This window comes from Salvelinus fontinalis, chromosome 12 (genome assembly GCF_029448725.1).
Source record: "Salvelinus fontinalis isolate EN_2023a chromosome 12, ASM2944872v1, whole genome shotgun sequence".
Taxonomy (NCBI): domain Eukaryota; kingdom Metazoa; phylum Chordata; class Actinopteri; order Salmoniformes; family Salmonidae; genus Salvelinus; species Salvelinus fontinalis.
Genome location: NC_074676.1, coordinates 37113014 through 37137155, shown reverse-complemented (window position 1 = coordinate 37137155; position 24142 = coordinate 37113014). Strand labels below are relative to the sequence as shown.

The window sequence follows — 24142 nt, the reverse complement described above, 5'->3', positions numbered from 1 at the left end:
ATTAATAGCTTAATTTGAACCCCAACAAGCACCTGTTCGGGAAGTCCAACATGGCTTCAAGTTAACTCAGTGAACGCCTGGACACCCTTAATTTTATGGTAATGCAAATGTAACTGTAATTTTCTCAACAAGTTTGATTCAAGTGAAAGCTATCCATACATTCTGAATGTGTGAAAGATATGCATTACAGCAATGTGTCAATTAAAAATTGAAGAATACAGGTCACAGAGAGATTGTTGGGTGGAACAGTTCATTTTTTTATTTACATGGAAGAATTTACCATCACAATCTAAAGAACAAGGCTAATCTTTGATCCCCATTTTAAGCTTTGCATAAAAATAAAAAAGCTAGATACAGTATGCTAGCAGGCAAATTACCCACTGATCTCTTTCAAATCATTCAGTGTAATAACATATTGTGCTTTTAAAGACTGAAAATATGATTCATATCCTTTTTTGGATGCTCAGGGGTTTCTTTCCATGGAGAACATTTACCAAAACAAAATACACTACTGTCAACAAAATCAGTTTTCTACCAATGACTTGGAAAAAGTCCCAGTAGTCAACTAAGTGTTAAGAGAATATATTTTTACATTCCACATCATAGTTTTCTGTGTAGAATTTGGTTGAAAGATAGATAGGCACTCAGAAGAACTGACATTCCTTAGAAAAGGGCACTATCCCCAGCAACATTGGGAGACTACAGAAGAACTCCTGCAGTTATGTGCCTTGTTTAGGCCTACCTTTTGGTGGGATAGGTATTTCAAAGGCAAAATAAACGTTCCAGTGTTCGGAATGTTTCGTAAACTTTTCTGAAGACATTTTCTTACTCTGTCCTTTGAATATCGGTAACCTCTAGTCCAGCCCATGATCATCTGCAAAATACCTGTCCACAGAAAATGTCTAACTTCAATTTTACATGAATCAAGGTACAGTAACATTTTGAAGTTGGATGGCTTTTCAGAAACATCTAGACATTTCTCCTCATCATACTTGCTATAGATGTGCATGCCTAGACAGGTAACCAAAAATACATGAAATTGTACATACTAAATGCACAAAAATGTCGATAGCACACAAAAATCTATCTTGAGTTACATACAGTATTAGGAAGCCAACCTGTCCCCAAATATACACAGATAGATTCTATGCTAACCATTTAATGACAATCAAATTCAATAGTGCAAAACAACACTTACATTACACTGGCAAAACATAATGTATGTAATTCTTACAAAAATAAAAACTCTAACACTACCTCCCCTTTACCATCCATTAGGTGAGTATCCAATAGAAGATTTACAGCTAGTCTATTATCTTATTGGACATCTGAAGGGACATTACAGGCTGGCAACATGTTGACATGCTTTGACTGTACCAAAAACAAAGCACAATGGAAAACTTATGTGATTAAATCACAACATGAATGACTAAAGTCATTTAAACTAAATGCTGTCCTCTTGATTACAGTCAAAAACAGCAAATGTCTTGTTGGTCTTACTTTCAGTGTGCCTTCATATTCATGTACAGACAGAATTTGTGCGGCACATCAGAATGTTTTTTATTTTTATTTTACCGTTATTTTACCAGGTAAGTTGACTGAGAACACGTTCTCATTTGCAGCAACGACCTGGGGAATAGTTACAGGGGAGAGGGGGATGAATGAGCCAATTGTAAACTGTAAGGTACATGGGTAGGTTGGGCACTGAATGATCCCCAGATCAATCTAGGAATATGGAACAATGGCATGAAAATGATTCATGCAACACAGCAGATTAAAAATAAGGCCTGTTTTAGGAGACATTATGAGGCAAAAACAAAGCAAAGGTGAAGGCATCTGATGTCTCGCAAAGCCTTCTGGTCTACACAAGGAGTAGCATTGCGCTAATGGGTGAAAGATTGTTTATTATGCCACAGCATACACCATTGCTGAGCTCTCTGAGAAGCATTGCTTGACTCTCTCTTCCCTCTTCTTCTCCTCTTTGATCATATCCTCCTCTCAGCAAACACTACATCCTCAAGTCTAGTCTACCATGGTCCCCGCAAGAGCCTCTAACACATCAAACAGGTCTGATTACCTGCCTGCCTGCTACTGACAGCTTACACCAGTTACAATATGTCCTGTGGAAAAGGTTCTACAATATTCCTGTTTTCTTACATGTCCTGTGGAACATTTTCTTCAATATTCTTGTACGTTTTCCTTACATCTTGACTAATGCAAAGGAATTTCACTGTCACACTGGTATCTATATTTGAAATGGATACAAAACTCATGGTGGGAACTTGGGGGTTCAAAAGTAAATGCTTCAAGCGGTCGTAAAATTTAACATATGCAGTTGTACAGTCTTTGTGACAGCGAGAGTACCTGTCGGGACTTTCCTTCCTTGGAATGTCCTGATGGAATCAGTCGCAACCTAAGATCTTCAGAGGAGTGTGTGTGTATGTGTGTGTGCTGGGGGTCAGGTCGGTTCACATCACGATGGAAAAATCATTATTCTTTCTTCAGCTTGATATTGATAAATTAGGAAGTATTCTTAGACTGGTTGGCCTTCCTCTTGCTTCTTACAAAACATTGTTTTCATGCTCCAAACTTCTTTTAACAACTGCACAGATTAAAAAAGACACTGTCATTAAGAAGGAGGCTAATGATTTAAACAACTTGTACAAGAACACACTTTTCAACATGGCAGACTAGATTCACTGAGCAGTTCATTCAATACATTTGGCCTTATTGAAAAACGAGTGGGGCTGCAACATGCATGACCCCTTAACCCCTGAAAGTCCCATGATGACACAGTGAGACACACACACTCTTCACACGTCCACTCATTAGACCTGGTTGTAATAGCATTGCGGACTGACAGGGTCTGATTCTTAAAAAACTGAGCAGGTGGACATTACGTAACAGTAGACGTTCAAATGGTGCTGGTGGTTAACATCTGTTTAAGTGGTTTAACGACCACAGAATTATATTTTATAACTAATTTAATAGGATCTCTATGGGCCTGGCTCCTGCCAAAGGCTGCCAGTGGATACCATATGCACAGCGTACAGTGTATTTATGAATGCAGTGCCACCTTGTGGTCCCTATGAGAAGAGCAGTGGAGTGTTGTGTACTTACCATGAGTTGAACATAGAGGAAGAGGTCCTTTTCAGATTCCTTGCTCTGCGATCATTGACTTGGGCCTGCAAATGACATGAGTATGAATAAACATGTCTCTGTAACATTGTTTCCCCATCATTCCCTTCTATATTGCTAGTGACAGGAAATATTGCTTGACCATATGGACATGTTGACTACTGCTTGGTCTATACCAGGGATCTCCAACCTTGGTCCTGGAGAGTTACTGGGTATCCAGGCTGAAGAGAGAATTAAAGATCCCTGGTCTATACGATATTATAAACTGGGTGGTTCGAGCACTGAATGCTGATTGGCTGACAGCCGTGGTATATCAGAACATATACCACGGGTATGGCAAAACCTTTATATTTACTGCTCTAATTACATTGGTAACCAGTTTATAGTAGCAATAAGGCCACTCAGAGGTTTGTGGTATATGGCCAATATAACACGGCTAAGGGTTGTGTCCTGGCACTCCACTTTGCGGCGTGCATAAGAACAGCCTTTAGCCGTGGTATATTGGCCATATACCACACCCCCTCGTCCCTTATTGCTTAATTCGGCTATCACACACAGGCCATTGTAGTGCAACTGTCTACTCCCTACCTCTCTGCCTTGGCTGAAGAAGACTCCTGTGGGTTTGCCTGCTGCTGATGTTGCTGCTCCTGCTGCCGCTGTTCCTGCTCCATCCTGTACAGGCAGAGGGACACAATACAGATGTAGGATCTTCATTTGATCACCCTGGAGGAAATTTAAAACTTGTAGTTTGAGGTTTAAATAGGCTTCTGATGTTTGTAATTTACACTTTGACATGTCAGACATGATTTTCCCCTACAAAAATGTCCATTAAAGTATCAGCAAATTGATCAGAAATACAGTGTAGACATTGTTAATATTGTAAATGACTATTGTAGCTGGAAACAGCAGCTTTTCTATGGAATATCTACATAGACGTACAGAGGCCCATTATCAGCAACCATCACTCCTGTGTTCCAATGGCACGTTGTGTTAGCTAATCCAAGTTTATAATTTGAAAAGGCTAATTGATCATTAGAAAACACTTTTGCAATTATGTTAGCACAGCTGAAAACTGTTGTACTGATTAGTGTTAAAACCTCTTAAGGATAAGCCCCTTTTTTTCAATTTTTGCATAAAATGACAAATCTAACTCCCTGTAGCTCAGGCCCTGAAGCAAGGTTATGCATATTCTTGGTACCATTTGAAAGGAAATACTTTGAAGTTTAGGGAAATGTGAAAGGAATGTTGTAGAATATAACACAATAGATCTGGTAAATGATAATACAAAGAAATAAGCAACCGTTATTTTGTATTTTTTTTGTACCATCATCTTTGAAATGCATGAGAAAGGCCATAATGTATTATTCCAGCCCTGGTGCAATTTAGATTTTGGTCACTAGATGGCATCAGTGTATATGCAAAGTTTTGATCCAATGAACCATTGCATTTCTGTTCAAATTGTTGTATCAAGACTGCCCAAATGTGCCTAATTTGTTGATTAAACACCAGTCTCAACGTCAACAGTGAAGAGGCGACTCCGGGATGCTGGCCTTCTAAGAAAATTTGCAAAGAAAAAAATATATCTCAGACCGGCCAGCATCCCGGAGTCACATCTTCACTGTTGACGTTGAGACTGGTGTTTTGGGGGTACTATTTAATGAAGTTGGCAGTTGAGGACTTGTGAGGCGTCTGTTTCTCAAACTAGACATTCTAATGTTCTTGTCCTCTTGCTCAGTTGTGCACCGGGGCCTCCCACTCCTCTTTCTATTCTGGTTAGAGACAGTTTGCACTGTTCTGTGAAGGGAGTAGTACACAGCGTTGTATGAGATCTTCAGTTTCTTGGCAATTACTCGCATGGAATAGCCTTCATTTCTCAGAACAAGAATAGATTGACGAGTTTCAGAAGAAAGGTCTTTGTTTCTGGACATTTTGAGCCTGTAATCGAACCCACAAATGCTGATGCTCCAGATACTCAACTAGTCTAAAGAAGGCCAGTTTTATTGCTTCTTTAAATAGCACAAAAGTTTTCAGCTGTGCTAACATAATTGCGAAAGGGTTTTCTAATGATCAATTCGCCTTTTAAAATGATAGACTTGGATTAGCTAACACAACGTGCCATTGGAACACAGGAGTGATGGTTGTTGATGATGGGCCTCTGTACGCCTACGTAGATATTCCATAAAAAATCTGCCATTTCCAGCTACAATAGTCATTTACAACATTAACAATGTTTACACTGTATTTCTGATCAATTTGATGTTATTTTAATGGACAAAAAAATTGCTTTTCTTTCAAAAACAAGGACATTTCTAAGTGACGCCAAACTTTTGAACGGTAGTGTAAATCAGATGTAAATGTATTTTACCTTTCTCTCCGAGCCTTGATCCTCTCCTCCTCAAATCTGTAAAAAGAAAGACAAATCATACAATTCCTATTCCTATCTAAGTCCTTTTCAAGTTGGAATACAGATCCTATCTTAAATGTATTCCTTGGCTGAGAATAACATAATTAACATATCAATTCCCATTTGAAAAACTTTGATATTTAAATGTCTTCTTCTATGACTTCTTTACTGCCTCAAAGTCTCTGCCAGGCATCCATGTCTTTTCACTGAAGGAATAATTATTTGCTTGCAAGTTTACATAATTTATTAGTCTACTCCAGCAAAATTGTAAATCCCTGAGAGTCAGTGAATGATGGTGGGAGCCAAGTCTTCAGCTCAGTTACTCCCCATGATGGTTGATGATACTTACTGCATTACACATTCTGGGACCTGCACATGTTCCATGGGGACTATCTCTGCCAGCTCATCCAGACTGTGTACATACTGGATCTTATTCATAAACTTCACACTGCAAATAACAACAGGATACAACAACAACAAGTTATATTGATGTTTTGTGTACAACTATAAATTGTCAGTCACTGTGACGATATACATAATATAACTGTGTTATTAATGTGTCGTTGTGTTGTGTGGTCACCTAATGAAGGGCCTGGATATGGCCAGCACAGTGCGGATGAACCAGGTGGGGTGGGCAATGACCAGAGACTTCAGGTTCTTCCTGAGCCTACAGAGACAACAGAAATAAGCAGTTACAGTTTAGTAATTTAGCAGACGCTCTTATCCAGAGCAATTATGGTACAGTGTCTTGCTCAAGGGCACATCGACAGATTTTTCACCTAGTCGGCTCAGGGATTTGAACCAGCATCCTTTCGTTTACTGGCCCAACGCTCTTAAACGCTAGGTTACCTGCCGGCAGTTGAAATAAGGAAATATAGCTTAGTATGAGTGAATCCCTTTCCCATTGACTGCCAGTAGCTCCATTAACTTTTCTTAAACTCAGTTGATATTTATGTCATGCACGTCCATCCTATGTCAACAGCATGAACAATCGCATTAAACAAGCTGTTGTTCAGTAGTTAGTATAAAATATAAATATCCTTACCTCCTATCAATCATCTGATAGCATTTCTTTAGCCATCCTATGCCTGGCATCTTGCCCCGCGGTGTGGCTCCATTCATGTAGATGATCAAATAGTCCTCAGCCACCAGCATTTCTAGACTGCTAACCACATACCTGAGATGGCAATGTGGAAGGGAAAAATATTGAGGTTAATTTTATTGCTGCCATTGCAAGCACTAACGAAATCTCAATCAGGTTATATTTTCTGGCAGCGTAAATGTTCAATCCAACATTCCTACATGATGTATGACATGCTCTCTCTGAAGAATGTTTTTTTTTATGATAGCATGTTGTGCATGATAACCTAGTTTAATATGTCACTACATAGCAAAGCTTTCTGATGGGTGCCTCATCATATTTTTAATAACACAGTTACTCACAGGAAGAGGTTCTCCATGATGTAGTGGTAATCTGCACAGCTGCTGTCAGGCAGGTAGCAGGCTGAGAACACTATGATGGCATTCAGACCCTCACCATAGTAACCTGCAGGAGGAAGGTAGAGCCTGTTTTGGTTCATCCCGTTTGTGTCACTATGTTGGATGCACAGCCATTTACAGATGTAAACTCAGTTTGAGATTTAATACTTGTTACCATGTTGGCAGAGAAAGTTCCATGACAATTAAATGTTAATGAGTGTCGAAATGCTATGTCGAATCGAATTTCAAAAATCACTGAAGCTGGAGACTCATATCTACCTTTCTAACTTTAAGCACCAGCTGTCAGAGCAGCTCACAGATCACTGCACCTGTACATAGCCCATCTGTAAATAGCCCATCCAACTACCTCCTCCCATACTGTTAATTTTTTTTGCTCCTTTGCACCCCAGTATCTCTACTTGCACATTCATCTTCTGCACATCTATCACTCCAGTGTTCAATTGCTAAATTGTAATTATTTAGCCACTATGGCCTATTTTTTGCCTTACCTCCCTTATCTTACCTCATTTGCACACACTGTATATATACTTTTCTATTGCGTTTTTGACTGTATGTTTGTTTATTCCATGTGTAACTCTGTGTTGTTGTTTGTGTCGCACTGCTTTGCTTTATCTTGGCCAGGTCGCAGTTGTAAATGGCCTACCTGGTTAAATAAAGGTTGAATAAAATAAAATAAATTAAAATATGTATACAGTATCTATGGCTCTGGCTGGATGCTGTTGTCTGGATGCTGTTGGCTGGATACTGACCCCCATGGGTGATGACGCGGAGATACGGCCTGATGACCTGCATGTCGATACGGTGCTCCTGCTCCCCGATGATCACGGTCCTCCACAGGCGCCCGTTACCCCCCGTCCCATCAGCACAGTCTTCCTCCTCTCCGTCACCAGGCCCCGCTTTGGCGATGGCCACCGGCGTATCATCTGGACATACATAGTGGAAGGTTGAAAGGTGTTTATGCTACAATGTGAAGCTAATGTATTTGTATGAGTGAGACAAAATGTATTTATTTTATGTCATCCACATTTGTATTTCTCTGCAGGCTGGTACCAAGGCTACCATTAATCCATGCCCCATGAGCCCTACTCACCTTCCCACTCCAGCTCATTGCCATTGGTGATGAACTCCAGAGAGTCGTTGTCGTCGGGGGTGTCGATGTCGTCGACGTTGATGTCCAGGTCGTCGGGCGTATCCAGGAAGTCGTCAGACAGCAGGGAACCCTCACTGTGGTCCAGGGAGAGGTTGATATCCGGGGCCACTAACGTACGGCGCTTGCGATGGGTGGACACTACTCCACCTCCGCCACCTCCACTTGCACTAACATTCAGAGAGTTGGGGGGAGCTGCGGCAGAGGAGGTGAGACTCATTAGTAACTGGTAGTGTACACACATAACGTCCAATTGAATTCACAGTTGCAGGGTTTATGAATTAGCATGTGAAAAAAGGGTTTTAAAGCATCAGTGTGTGAGGCAAGGCTTATTGTCATAAAATAATATATATCTTTTTTTAACAATATATTTAGTGGCCTTTTTAACAATATAACAATCATCAGCAAAATATGACAATTGGATAATGCCCTGTTATTCATAAAGTAATACTGCTGAAGTTACTTACACTGTATACAGAAAAGTATGTGGACACCCCTTAAAATTAGTGGATTCGGCTATTTCAGCCACACCCGTTGCTGACAGATGTATAAAATCGAGCACACAGCTATGGAATGTCCATAAACAAACATTGGCAGTAGAATGGCCTTACTGAAGAGCTCACTGACTTTCAACATGGCACTGTCATAGGAGGCCACCTTTCCAACATGTCAGTTCTTCACATTTCTGCCCTGCTAGAGCTGCCCTGGTCAACTGTAAGTGGAAATGTCTAGGAGCAAGAATGGCTCAGTGGTAGTGGTAGGCCACACAATATCACAGAACAGGAGCGCCGTGTGCTGAAGCGCGTAGTGCATAAAAATTGTCTGTCCTCGGTTGCAACACTCACTTAGCGTCAACAACTGCCTTAATTTTGCTTTGGCAGCAGCTAATGGGGATCCATAATAAATACAAATACAAATCTGTCAGTTCGACGGACGAATCTGGGTTTGGTGGATGCCAGGAGTACGCTACCTGCCCCAATGCATAGTGCCAACTGTAAAGTTTGGTGGAGGAGAATTAATGGTCTGGGGCTGTTTTGCATGGTTCGGGCTAGGCCCCTTAACTCCAGTGAAGGGAAATCTTAACACTAGAGCATACAATGACCTTCTAGACGATTCTGTACTTCCAACTTTGTGGCAACAGTTTGGGGAAGGCCCTTTCCTGTTTCAGCATGACAATGCCCCCGTGCACAAACCGAGGTAGATACAGAAATGGTTTGTTGAGATCGATGTGGAAGAACTTGACTGGCCTGCACAGAGCCCTGACCTCAACCACATTGAACACCTTTGGGATTAATTGGAACGCAGACTGCGAGCCAGGCCTAATCGCCCAACATCAGTGCCCAACCTCACTAATGCTCTTGTGGCTGAATGGAAGTAAGTCCCCGCAGCAATGTTCCAACATCTAGTGGAAAGCCTTCCCAGAAGAGTGGAGGCTGTTATAGCAACAAAGGGGGGACCTCCATATTAATGCCCATGATTTTGGAATAAGATGTTCGACGAGCAGGTGTCTACATACTTTTGGCCATGTAGTGAAAATTAATTGAGGTCCTTAATGCCAGTCACATAGTCTTTTAAAGTTACTCACAGGCTTTGTCATCGGTGAGACCACAGGAAGACTCCATGTCACCGTCCTCAGGAAGTGGTCTGAAAAATCAACACAGAGGCACAGCATTCTGTCAGAGCCACAGCCACACACAATAGCAAGACATGACCGAACCCTAAAGCCAGCCAGTCAGACTTTATTCAAATAAACCAAACCCCAAATAGTCCTGGAAGCACACTAGTACAGTATCACATCATTGCAGATGGTGCAAAATTAACATATGCCAGCAACCTATTGTTCACCTAATACATTTTTTGCACTTGGTAAGTAAACATTTCACTGTAAAGTCTACACCTGTTGTATTCGGTGCACGTGACAAATAAACTTTGATTTGATTTGGTTTGAATCATGTCAGTGGGGTTGTCAGTGATCTGGCTCAGCACCACAAAGGGAGCACAGAGAGAGAGGCTGGATGGTTATTAGCATCTCCCCAGGGAGCTCTTTAGATTATAGCACTGCCATGTTGAGAGGAGGGAGGGAGAGGCGGTGGTATGTCAAAACCCCCTATTCTCTGTACAGGGAGGCAGACACACTGTTAGGTTACCCCTTAACACGAGGTGTAATTTCCCTTGTCACCTATTGTAATGTCAAACAATGAGGACGAGAAGGAAGAGGGGAATCAAGGGTATAATACAGGGGGAAACAACAACAACAACAACAACTTCAACTAAATACCAAGAGGCACAGAGGAAATATAAGGTATACAGTTCCACTTTGCTGCAGAAGCCTAAGATATCCTTTCATCTTAACATCCCAGGGTGAACAGAAAGTCCATAACAGAGTGTTGCCAAAACAACATGACTGGCAATAACAAATGACAAGAGCATCCGTTACTCTGCATGGTGTCCGACCTAGCATCCCTGAAGACAGACTACTGCTATCACTACTGACAAGCTTCCATTGCTCAATAACCATTTTCCTACATAAAATGAAACCCATGAAGAAGAAATTAAAAAGGATTGATATCTAACAAAGGGTATTATAATCCAAAATGTCAAGCAGTCAGGCCATATTCTTCTCCTAAAATGCCTAGGGCTGAAATATCATATCATAAGAGCTTACCTTATGAAAAAGGAGAAGGATGATTTCAAAGATGATCCAGGCAATTAATTGACTTCACAACCCTAGATCCTATAATATTATGCATTCCCTTATCTCAGTCGATTATAGTGAGCCTCAGGCACATCATCCTTCAGAGCTGCTGCTTTTCTCTTCCTCCTCTTCCCTAAAGCTGACTTGCCACCATTTTCCTGGTGATGCTGTGTTTTTGACTCCTGGCTGCATCACACGACATAGCCCACTGCCATTTAATGAGAGCTGCACATGCTCCCTGCCTCCACTCCCTCAGATGGCAACCTGGACTCAGGGGTAGACGCAACATAGTAAAAACGCGGGAAACTCCAATTAGTATGATATGTTACTTTCTTATGGTACTGTATGTATTCATTTGTGGATGTCCATCATTCCTTTCGTTTGATATGCTATGAATTGCAATTCATACAAAATTTTCTGAATTGCAATTCATACAATATGTTATGAATTTGCAAAAGTTATTATATATTACGATATCCAAGTTGTTGTGGCTAACATTAGTTAGGTGGCTAGATGACTAATACTAATGGTAGCTAGGTGGCTAACGTTAGCTAGCCTAGGGATTAGGGTTACTGGTTAAGGTTAGGGTTATGAGTTAGATTAAATGGTTAAGGTTAGGGTTTGGGGAAGGTTAGCTAACACACTAAGTAGTTGCAAAGTAGCAAAAAATTAGTAAGTAGTTGCAAAGTTGCTAATTAGCTAAAATGCTCAAGTTGTCCGTGATTAGATTCGAACACTCAACCTTTGCGTTGCTAGACGTTTGCTTTATACGTCTACCCATCCACCCCAAACAAAAACCCTACTTTTGATTTTGCTTTCAGTAACCTTCTGTCTTATGTAACATACCAATTGTAACATATCAAACTAATTTGTGTGTCCCGGATTTACTTTTACTATATTACGTCTAGTCTATGTGACCAGGCTGCAGATGGAGAGCGAAAGGAAGCTGCCTGGTGTCAGGATGCTCTCTCTCTCGCTCTCTCTCTCTTTCACTCTCGCTCCTACAGAGCAAGTATCTGATCTCCGTGCACCTCATAGTGACATTAAAGGGAGATATAACCTTCCTAAATCAAGTTCTCTTTGTAATTCAGTTATTCAGTTATTGGAGGCCAATTAATCTTTATCAATGCAGTGTTTGTGAATGTTTAAGGCACATACTATTGTCATATAGCTATTGTAATTTCAGAGAAGGTTGATTTCAGTAGATGGGGTATCTGCTGGGTATCCAAGTCTATATTTAGACCAGCTGCAAGGGGCTAGCCCACTGGGAAATCCTCAAGCACATTTTGCTGAAGCTGATTATAGTAATTCAACAACAAACATCTCTGCAAACATGAGTCATTGTCATCTACCAGTTGTGATGAAATGCCATCCACCCATCACATCTCCTCAGTACCGATGCCCAGGTGTTAAAAAAAAACACACACAGTAACATTCTAAAGTGTTATTTTTTACGGTATGATTATTCTTGCAAAAATTATAAACTGGGTGGTTCGAGCCCTGAATGCTGATTGGCTGACAGCCGTGGTATATCAGACCCTATACCACGGGTATGACAAAACAGTTATTTTTACTGCTCTAATTACATTGGTAACAAGTTTATAATAGCAATAAGGCACCTCGGGGGTTTGTGATATATGGCCAATATACAGTACCACGGCTAAGGGCTGTGTCCAGGCACTCTGCGTTGCGTCGTCCCTAAGAACAACCCTTAGCAGTGGTATATTGGCGTCTTACACAACCCCTCGGGCCTTATTGCTTAATTATAAACCGGGGCGTTTGAGCCCTGAATGCTGATTAGCTGACACAAAATTACTTGTTTACTGTTCTAATTACCTTGGTAACCAGATTATGTAAGGGATCATCAACGAGGGGCTATGTGTTCTATGGAAAATAATGAACTACGTGGAAGGTGTGTTCCCCGACCTTCCACGGTGTGCATTATTTTCCAGAGAACACATAGCGCCCCGAGTTGATTGTCCCTTTTATACTGTAGCTATAATTGAACATATTTGCCACTAGAAATGTTATCACTTGCCAGTGGAAATGTGTTCAACATCCCTGAAGTACTGTAGCTAGCAAGTTTACTAGATAGCTACAGTAGTTGCCGTGGTAACCAAACAAATAAACTTGCTAGTTTAGCTAACCAAACCATCAGTCCTAGCTTGCCATTATGAAAATCTACAATGCAAATAATGTTTTCAATTCAACTTTTGCTTTCAATGGCAGCTCAAATACATGTAACATGTAACATGTAAGAATGAACTATAGCCATTGAATTCAGGCGTGCAAATATGCCGTGCATTATAGGGAAATAATGCATGCTCTAGAATGCGCTTCAAGCCAATCAGAAACAAGTATCGAACAATGCCATGACAACAAATAGCAATAAGGCACCTCGGGTTTGTGGTATATGGCCAATATACCATGGCCAAGGGCTGTTTCCAGGCACTCCGCGTTGCGTCATTTCTAAGAACAGCCCTTAGCCGTGGTATATTGGCCATATACCACACCCCCTCAGGCCTTATTGCTTAATTGTCATCCTTGCGGTTACACTTTAGGCTACGTATACTGTACATACTGTTGGATTACTGCTGTAAGTACAATGTAACGGTGAGTTATTACAATACTTGATACACAGTAATAAGTACCCTGTAAACTACAGCATTATCAAAGTCGTCTGACACCCACCTGGGAAAATCATCATCCTGCCACTCGTCTTTGTACTCCATGTTATCCATTCTTACAGTCGCCTCATTCCATGGAGGGGAGGAGAGGGGCCTGCGGCACACAGCGACAGACCATGCATAATTAACTAACCAACAATAATCAATCAATCACTTGTTACAATTGAGCGCTTTGAGTTTTGGAAAAGTGCAACATCACAATTATAGTGATCACTGATCACCATCACTACTATTATTATATAATCAAATTACCTCAAACCAAATCAAACCAATCCTCAGGTATTGTGCAGGTGGCAACTTCAATAAGCCCCTTATAATTCCTCCATGATAAGACAGAGAATGAGTTTGTACAAAAGGAACAATGGTACAGTTATTAGGATTTATATTTCATTTATCAGTATTTATCATTTCAATTGAGTGGCTTAATCTAGGCCACGGGGCGTTTATCCCCCTATGTAGCATGTGAGGAACATGTGACTCAGGTCCCCTTGCAGCTTCACTCAAAGTCAATCACAATGAAGGAATTTCCTAGGTGGAATCCAAGAGTCCAGGAGAAATCAACTCTGAATCCCTCCTCCTCAGCTACTAATCCTCAGCCCAGTTGCCACCTTTTTTGATGTGTTCAGGTTTATCCTGTCTGTCTGCCACTAGTTAAAATAGACAGTGACAGGCCTGCAGCGTAATAATACTGCCTACAGATAGCTCAAGCTGTGTTAACATCATGTTAGTTAGTGCACCGTAGTGTAATCACTGACATTCTGTTTTTGAGGGAAATTTGTAAGTGTAACGTAGGTTTCAGTTTTCATTACCATCATCCACGGTGTTGAATAAGAAAGAGGCAATGTAATGTTATTAAGAGTCAGATAGATACACAGTATATTTACTGCTGAGGTTGTATGGTTCATTGCATTAGAATGGGACCGATGTTGTTTAATGGAACTGAAGTCCTCCTCTCTTTGTACCTCTTCACTCATGTGGAAAATCAACAAAGCCTGACTGGGGGTGTACTGAGTGACATACAGTAAGTTCCCTAGGTCAGCTGTGGACATATTTATAGAAACATATACACTGACGGAGGGCCCCTTAAGTACAGTACCTCTGTAACTGCGTTCCTCTCTCTCTTCCTGAGAAGAGGTGGAGTAGTGATCGAGCCAAGGCGCAGCGGGTTGTGAATACATGATGATTTATTAAATAAACAAAACAGACAAAGACGAAAACGAACTATACTTGATATAACTAACAAAATAACAAAACGATGTAGACAGACCTGAACAAACGAACTTACAAATACACGAAGCACGCTGACACAGGAACAGACTACATAAACGCACGAACAAACCGAAACATTCCCGTATGGTGTAACATCGACACAGACACAGGAGACAATCACCCACAAACAAACAGTGAGAACACCCTACCTAAATATGACTCTTAATTAGAGGAGAACGCAAAACACCTGCCTCTAATTAAGACCCATACCAGGCAACCAAAACCAACATAGAAACAGATAACATAGACTGCCCACCCAAAACACATGCCCTGACCTAAACAATATACAAAAACAACATAAAACAGGTCAGGACCGTTACAGAACCCCCCCCTCAAGGTGCGAACGCCGGGCGCACCAGCACAAAGTCCAGGGGAGGGTCTGGGTGGGCAGTTGACCACGGTGGTGGCTCCGGCTCTGGACGCTGTCCCCACACCACCATAGTCACTCCCCGTTTCTGTCTTCCCCTCCCAATGACCACCCTAAAACTCACATCCCCTAAATAAACGGCCAGCACCAGGAGAAGGGGCAGCACCGGGACAAAGGGCAGCACCGGGACAAGGGGCAGTACCGGGACAAGGGGCAGCACCGGGACAAGGGGCAGCACCGGGACAAGGGGCAGCACCGGGACAAGGGGCAGCACCGGGACAAGGGGCAGCACCGGGACAAGGGGCAGCACCGGGACAAGGGGCAGCACCGGGATAAGGGGCAGCACCGGGACAAGGGGCAGCACCGGGACAAGGGGCAGCACCGGGACAAGGGGCAGCACCGGGACAAGGGGCAGCACCGGGACAATATACTCTGGCAGATCCTGGCTGACGGCTCTCGACGCTCATGGCGGGCTGACGGCTCTCGACGCTCATGGCGGGCTGACGGCTCTCGACGCTCATGGCGGGCTGACGGCTCTCGACGCTCATGGCGGGCTGACGGCTCTCGACGCTCATGGCTCTCTGACGGCTCTCGACGCTCATGGCTCTCTGACGGCTCTCGACGCTCATGGCTCGCTGGCGGCTCTGGCTGCTCATGGCTCGCTGGCGGCTCTGGCAGATCCTGTCTGGTTGGCGGCTCTGGCAGATCCTGTCTGGCGGACGGCTCTGGCAGATCCTGTCTGGCGGACGGCTCTGGCAGATCCTGTCTGGCGGACGGCTCTGGCAGATCCTGTCTGGCGGACGGCTCTAGCGGCTCCTGTCTGGCGGACGGCTCTAGCGGCTCCTGTCTGGCGGACGGCTCTAGCGGCTCCTGTCTGGCGGACGGCTCTAGCGGCTCCTGTCTGGCGGACGGCTCTAGCGGCTCCTGTCTGGCGGACGGCTCTAGCGGCTCCTGTCTGGCGGACGGCTCTGTAGGCTCATGGCAGACGGGCGGCTTTGCAGGCTCATGGCAGACGGGCGGCTTTGCAGGCGCTGGGGAGACGGATGGCTCAGATGGCGCTGGGGAGACGGATGGCTCAGATGGCGCTGGGGAGACGGATGGCTCAGATGGCGCTGGGGAGACGGATGGCTCAGATGGCGCTGGGGAGACGGATGGCTCAGATGGCGCTGGGGAGACGGATGGCTCTGGCCGGATACGGCGCACTGTAGACCTGGTGCGTGGTGCCGGAACTGGAGGCACCGGGCTAAGGATAAGCACCTTCCTACTAGTGCGGGGAGCAGGGACAGGGCACACTGTATTCTCAAAGCCCACTCTATACCTGATGCGAGGTACTGGCACTGGTGACACCGGGCTGAGGACAAGCACATCAGGATTAGTAGGGGGAGAAGATACAGTGTGTTCAGGGCTCTGGAGACGCACAGGAGGCTTTGTGCGTGGTGCCGGAACTGGAGGCACCGAACTGGATACACACACTACAGAGAGAGTGCGTGGAGGAGGAACTGGGCTCAGGAGACGCACTGGTAGCCTAGTGCATAGTGTAGGCACTGTAGCCGGAAATACCGGACCGTGGAGGCGTACTGGCACTCTTGAGCATTGAGCCTGCCCAACCTTACCTGGTTGAATGCTCCCGGGGAGGTGGAATAACCCGCACCGGCCTATGTAGGCGAACCGGGGAAACCATGCGTAAGGCCGGTGCCATGTATGCCGGCCCGAGGAGACGCACTGGAGACCAGACGCGTTGAGCCGGCCTCATGACACCTGGCTCAATACCCAATCTAGCCCTACCAGTGCGGGGAGGTGGAATAACCCGCACTGGGCTATGCACTCGTACAGGAGACACCGTGCGCTCTACTGCGTAACACGGCGCCTGCCCGTACTCCCGCTCTCCACGGTAAGCCTGGGAAGTGGGCGCAGGTCTCCTACCTGCCCTTGGCCCACTACCTCTTAGCCCCCCCCCAAGAAATTTTTGGGAATTACTTACGGGCTTTTTGGGCTTCCGTGCCAGACGCGTTCCCTCATAGCTCCGGTTCCTCTCTCCGGTAGCCTCTGCTCTCCTTAGTGCCTCCAGCTGTTCCCATGGGAGGCGATCCCTACCAGCCAGGATCTCCTCCCATGTGTAGCAACCCTTTCCGTCCAATATATCGTCCCATGTCCATTGCTCCTTCTTTTCCTGTCCCTTACTCCAATTACTCCGCTGCTTGGCTCTTTGTTGGTGGGTGATTCTGTAACGGCGTTCCTCTCTCTCTTCCTGAGAAGAGGTGGAGTAGTGATCGAGCCAAGGCGCAGCGGGTTGTGAATACATGATGATTTATTAAATAAACAAAACAGACAAAGACGAAAACGAACTATACTTGATATAACTAACAAAATAACAAAACGATGTAGACAGACCTGAACAAACGAACTTACAAATACACGAAGCACGCTGACACAGGAACAGACTACATAAACGCACGAACAAACCGAAACATTCCCGTATGGTGTAACATCGACACAGACACAGGAGACAATCACCCACAAACAAACAGTGAGAACACCCTACCTAAATATGACTCTTAATTAGAGGAAAACGCAAAACACCTGCCTCTAATTAAGAGCCATACCAGGCAACCAAAACCAACATAGAAACAGATAACATAGACTGCCCACCCAAAACACATGCCCTGACCTAAACAATATACAAAAACAACATAAAACAGGTCAGGACCGTTACAACCGATCTGTGGGTAAGTGGCAACACTTACTCTGAGAATTCACACAACACAAATACAGCAAAAATAAATAAGGAGATAACACTACGATTTGTAAGGCAATGTTCTACACACATAACAATGTTTCAATGATTGTTTACATCATGTTGTTGTCCGGCAATACTTTCAAATGAATTGTAAGATGTACTATGTTTTTCTAATGTCTTTGTAAAATCATATTAATTGTCAAAGATTAGTGGTTAGGTAGGTCAGACTCTATATATATAATGTATACATCTACACCATACACACTCTCAGAGGCTATAGGGAAGTGTCCTTTATATCCAAGGGCATAGCAGAATACCCCAGCCATAACCCACAAAACATGTCACTTCGATTGAGTGTGCAACCGTGAGCCTTATTGTGTGGCCAGAATAATTTGCATACCCTCCTACACCCAACTGTCTATGCCTAGTGAAGTAATACAGTATCCTATCCAAACTATAATTTGTCAAATGAAAAGAGAGCTGGCATGTTATCACGATGGAGGGAAGAAGAAAAACAAACTAGCATGAGAGGTGCTCAAAATAATCAATTGCCCGCATCTTTCATTTATTAAACACTATGGATTGTTTTGTGCCCTCACTATAATGTCCATGCACAGATATTTATAGGATCCTAATACTTTAAGGTAAGACACTGACAATGAAATGATGGTACTACTTTTCTGGAGGGCATACAAATGGAGGCTATGCCTGTAGGCAGGACGGGTATTCAGTATTCTGCCAGGCATTTGAGTAAATTAAGAGGAATTATAGCAGTGTGCAGTATGCATCTGCAAGGAAAATGCAAGAGCAGAATACAATGGAAACAGTCTTCCTTTATCATCTAATCCTACTGAGTTGATGTAATAGAAAATAGTTTTCATGAGCTACTATACATTTACCACAAACACACACACACACACACACACACACACACACACACACACACACACACACACACACACACACACACACACACACACACACACACACACACACACACACACACACACACACACACACACACACATTGTACAAGGAGTGTGTCATAAAGAGAGTAGAGGAAGAACGCAAGGGCATCTGGTCTGAGCGGCTGTAGTACTCACATGGGCAATAAGAGATCCTTTGAATCTCTTCCGTCCGTCTGTGCGTCCCTGTGCGTCCACCCACCTTACTCACTGATGTAAAGATTGGACAGCTAGGAATTGTAATCCTCCAGACCAGGGTTGATGCATGGGTCTAGTGAGGCGCCCCCCTCTCTCTCTACATCCCCTGTGTCAAGGCAGCAGCAGGTGTCTGAAGACAGGGGGCAGCTCTGTTCCCTAAACCCCCCTGGCCACCTCTGTTGGGGAAGGAGAATGTGAAAGAGACTGGCCGTGAAGACTGAAGTGACAGGCTCCTTTAGAGTTCCACTCAACCCTTTAAATTGAAGGCATCAATGCTGGTATCATTATGACTGTTTCTGGTTGTCTATTCTGCCATGTAATTCTATTTATAATCTAAATCCTTTTGTGATAATCCCTCCTCTCTCCATCCCATAATAGCTATTTCATCTGTGCCAATTCCTCTTCAGCAGTTATACTGTACTATCGTCTCTGCTCATGTTGGTTTATTCCAGTCCATACTGGGATACTCCTCCTGTTCCTATCTGCCTGTTTATTCTAAAAACACCACAAATATATCAAGTCTCTCTTTGTGTTTTTACTCCATGAGCTGCTGTGAATGGTCCTCTACGCCGACTGTTCCCTGGCAACAGCATCTCTCTCTCTCTCTCTACACATCACCTCCCCATACACTCACTTATTCAGTCTCACTCTCTCACTTCAGTTCTCCACCAATCATATCCCCCTTTCATCCACACATTTCTCACCCGGCTGCTTATGCTCCACCCATTCTTGTCCTTCCTTCTCCCCTTTTTATGCCCAGCTGCAGTAGTGGACTTTCCCTCTATGGAGCATTCTGCCCTAGGCAGCAGTGGTGGTGGCAGGCGGCCATTCAATGCCAGTGGGACACACCATAAGGTCTTATATGTGGCACTTGTCTGACCCTTAATACACGCTTAGTTCACCACTAGTTTAGTTGCATCAGTATGGACTCTGCACAGCTTGTAGATTTTAAACAGAATAGACTATAAATGTTCAGAAGCTATATAGGCCTATACGGATTGAAACTGAAACTCATTTGCTCTACACAGTGCACTGATAGGCTACCAATACAACATTTCACCATTCTATTTAGGATGGATATTTGCATGATTCTTACCTCTATATCTCTAATAGCCTACATTTTGCACCTGGTTATGCAAACCACCCGATCTCAGTCGCAGAAGCTACTGTTGGCTACACACATAGCGGGTTTATTATTGCAACAATGTATCGAGAAACTGATACTGTTAGAACAGAATTTCACTCGAACAGAATAGGCTACACATTTATAGCTATAGTTTTAAACGGTGAAATACATTGTCCCAGGTCATCTAGAGTTACAATTTAAATCTGCAGTTGTTACATCCATTTTTTTAGCTTAATTATATATACCCGTCGATTTCTTAAATAACTTCTAATGCCTCATGAGTTTAGTTCAACTGTCGTACCCCATCATAACCCAAAATATATGCTTGTTTTACTCCAATGTTTGTAAACAATGTAAATGTTGAAAAAAACACTATAGCCTCAAATAATGGTAAAAACTATCATTTTTATATAAAGGAGTTCTTGCATCCATAGCTCCCTCTATTTCTCCAGAGCCCATCATTCAAATCAAAACAGAGGCGGAAGCTTTCCTTTGTTATTGTTCAACTGCGAATTGTCCCTTTAAATGTCGAAGCATGCGCGCGATATTAGATGACGTACACGTGACAGACACCCCGACTCCCAGTACAGTAGAATCCAAGATGGCTGCAAGCAATTATTATGGATTCACGCATGGTGCCGGTCCTCAGTACAGGTAATTACATCGATTCTGGGTATGGGTAGCATGCACTCATCTCGAGTCGTCGTCCCGTCTTATTGCGATGAGTAGCTATGCGTCATTGCTGGTGCGATATTGCAAGCTCGAGGCCTTGGGAGTTCATCGCAATGGATATGCTAGCGAAATTAGGTAGCCAGGCAAGCAGGTCCCAGTCTTGCCCGGCTAAGGAGCGCTTCGCACTTGGAATAGAATTAAACCTCAAACTGTCTCATTACTTTGCCAAATATTAGTTATCGAGCTAGCTTGCTTACATTATTTGTGTAACAATCACAAACAACCAGTATCTTACTTTGGCATAATGGCTAGCTATCTTTTTTTCTAGCGGCAGGGACGCACGAATTAGCTGAAAGTGAGTTTCTGGTCAGTTTTATAATTTTGAAACTATCTACCTGTCACGTTTTGGGCAAAGTGAATTTGCTGAAAACTTGAGCCACGTTCAGTTGCCAAATGATGCAGATATAAATACCATGAATAGAACCGACAGTTTGGATGCAATCCATACTTAATAAAACATTGATCAAACCGCTACAACCGATACAAACCGACTGTTTCCTTCTTGAGATTCAATTGATACATGAACTGAATAGCCATTTTAGAGTAGCAACAATGAGGAAACAGTCGATTGAATTAACATTATTAAAAGTATGGATTACAGCAAACAGTTATGCAACAACAGAGGACAGACAGGTAAAGTTACACGGTAAGGGTTTAAGAGTTTACATTTAAGTATAGACGCATAGCAACTCAAAGGAGTCGAAGGTTCAGGTAAACGCAACTTTTAGATCAAATAACATTTTATTTGTCACATACACATGGTTAGCAGATTTGTTAATGCAAGTGTAGCGAAATGTTTGTGCTTCTAGTTCCGACAATGCAGTAATAACCAACGAATAATCTAACCTAACAATTCCACAACTACTACCTTATACACACAAGTGTAAAGGGATAAAGAATATGTACATAAAGATATATGAATGAGTGATGGTACAGAACGGCATAGGCAAGATGCAGTAGATTATATAGAGTACAGTATATACATGAGATTAGTAATGTAGGGTATGTAAATATAAAGTGGCATAGTTTAAAGTGGCTAGTGATACATGTATTACATAAAGATGGCAAGATGCAGTAGATGATATAGAGTACAGTATATACATTATATTAAGTGGCATTGTTTAAAGTGGCTAGTGATACATTTTTGATAAATTTCCATTATTAAAGTGAGCTGGAGTTGAGTCAGTATGTTGGCAGCAGCCACTCAATGTTAGTGGTGGCTGTTTAACATTCTGATGGCCTTTAGATAGAAGCTGTTTTCAGTCTCTCGGTCCCTGCTTTGATGCACCTGTACTGACCTCGCCTTCTGGATGATAGCGGGGTGAAGAGGCAGTGGCTCGGGTGGTTGTTGTCCTTGATGATCTTTATGACCTTCTTGTGTTGTAGGTGTCCTGGAGGGCAGGTGCCCCCAGTGATGCGTTGTGCAGACCTCACTACCCTCTGGAGAGCCTTACGGTTGTGGGCGGAGCAGTTGCCGTACCAGGCGGTGATACAGCCCGACAGGATGCTCTCGATTGTGCATCTGTAGAAGTTTGTGCATGCTTTTGGTGACAAGCCAAATTTCTTCAGCCTCCTGAGGTTGAAGAGGCACTACTGCGCCTTCTTCACAACGCTGTCTGTGTGGGTGGAAGAATTCAGTTTGTCCGTGATGTGTATGCCGAGGAACTTAAAACGTACTACCCTCTCCACTACTGTCCTGTCGATGTGGATAGGGGTGTTTTACTCACGTCGGCTGCAGTGAAGGAGAGGCGGCAGGTTTTGGTAGCGGGCCGTGTCAGTGGCACTGTATTGTCCTCAAAGCGAGCAAAAAAGTAATTTAGTCTGTCTGGGAGCAAGACATCCTGGTCCACGACGGGGCTGGTTTTCTTTTTGTAATCCGTGTTTGACTGTAGACCCTGCCACATACCTCTTGTGTCTGAGCCGTTGAATTGCAACTCTACCTTGTCTCTATACTGACGCTTAGCTTGTTTGATTGCCTTGCGGAGGAAATAGCTGCACTGTTTGCATTCGGTCATGTTTCCGGTCACCTTGCCCTGGTTAAAAGCAGTGGTTCGCGCGAATGCTGCCATCAATCCACGGTTTCTGGTTTGGGAATGTTTTAATAGTTGCTGTGGGTACGACATCGCCGATGCACTTTCTAATGAACTCGCTCACCGAATCAGCGTATTCGTCAATGTTGTTGTTGGACGCAATGCGGAACATATCCCAATCCACGTGATCGAAGCAGTCTTGAAGCATGGAATCAGATTGGTCGGACCAGCGTTGAACAGACCTGAGCGCGGGAGCTTCTTGTTTTAGTTTCTGTCTGTAGGCCGGAAGCAACAAAATGGAGTCATGGTCAGGTTTTCCAAAAGGAGGGCGGGGGAGGGCCTTATATGCGTCGCGGAAGTTAGAATAACAATGATCCAGGGTTTTACCAGCCCTGGTTGCGCAATCGACATGCTGATAGAATTTAGGTAGTCTTGTTTTCAGATTAGCCTTGTTAAAATCCCCAGCTACAATGAATGCAGCTTCAGGATATGTTGTTTCCAGTTTACATAGTCAAATAAAGTTCATTCAGGGCTATCAATGTGTCTGCTTGGGGGGGGGGGGGTATATACGGCTGTGATTTATAATCGAAGAGAATTCACTTGGTAGATAATGCGGTCGACATTTGATTGTGAGGAATTCTAAGTCAGGTGAACAGTGACTTGAGTTCCTGTATGTTGTTATGATCACACCACGTCTCGTTAATCATAAGGCATAACCCCCGCCCCTCTTATTAACAGAAGGATGCTTGTTTCTGTTGGCGCGATGTGTGAAGAAACCAGCTGGCTGCACCGACTCCGATAGCGTTTCTCGAGTGAGCCATGTTTCCGTGTAACAAAGAACGTTACAGTCTCTGATGTCTCTCTGGAAGGCAACCCTTGCTCGCATTTCATCAACCTTGTTGTCAAGAGACTGGACATTGGAGAGTAGTATGCTAGGGAGTGGTGCGCGATGTGCCCGTCTCCGGAGCCTGATAGGAAGACTGCTTCGTTTGCCCCTTTTACTGCGACGTTGTTTAGGTTCGCCGGCTGGGATCAGATCCATTGTCCTGGGTGGAAGGCAAAACACAGGATCCGCTTCGGGAAAGTCATATTCCTGGTCGTAATGATGGTGAGTTGACGTTGCTCTTACAGTCGGGAGGAACTACTG

General features: G+C 43.6%; 2 protein-coding genes across 6 annotated transcripts in view; one reads left to right on the top strand and one right to left on the bottom strand.

The window, feature by feature from the left end:
- Positions 1–233: 233 nt before the first annotated feature.
- LOC129867303 (caytaxin-like) lies at positions 234–19698 on the bottom strand. 2 transcript variants are annotated; one of them, XM_055940617.1, is made up of 13 exons: positions 19048–19698; positions 13576–13665; positions 9775–9833; positions 8133–8384; positions 7792–7965; positions 6986–7088; positions 6588–6719; positions 6123–6209; positions 5892–5990; positions 5504–5539; positions 3727–3810; positions 3121–3185; positions 234–2602 (listed from the first exon to the last, which is right to left on the bottom strand). In XM_055940617.1, coding segments are annotated over exons 1-12 (1152 nt in total). In that variant the 5' UTR covers positions 19050–19698; the 3' UTR covers positions 234–2602; positions 3121–3151. The 2 variants fall into 2 exon arrangements, with proteins under 2 accessions (XP_055796592.1, XP_055796593.1); XM_055940618.1 differs by lacking the exons at positions 13576–13665; positions 19048–19698 and adding an exon at positions 10855–11119.
- A 1080-nt stretch (positions 19699–20778) lies between these two features.
- LOC129867301 (zinc finger RNA-binding protein-like) overlaps positions 20779–24142 on the top strand; it is a 33727-nt gene continuing 30363 nt past the window's right edge. For all 4 annotated transcript variants that reach the window (XM_055940611.1, XM_055940609.1, XM_055940608.1 and 1 more), the window contains exon 1: positions 20779–20887. In XM_055940611.1, the coding sequence (XP_055796586.1) occupies positions 20835–20887 (53 nt within the window). In that variant the 5' untranslated portion in view covers positions 20779–20834. The remainder of the gene's footprint in view (positions 20888–24142) is intronic.

Bases quoted from the DNA above. Each gene is read 5' to 3' on its own strand.
- LOC129867303 (XM_055940617.1), bottom strand. The intron at 9,834-13,575 runs GTGGGTGTCAGA...TTGATTTTTCAG, and splicing joins CAGGATGATGATTTTCCCAG to ACCACTTCCTGAGGACGGTG. The intron at 6,210-6,587 runs GTAAGGATATTT...TTGTCTCTGTAG, and splicing joins TATCAGATGATTGATAGGAG to GCTCAGGAAGAACCTGAAGT.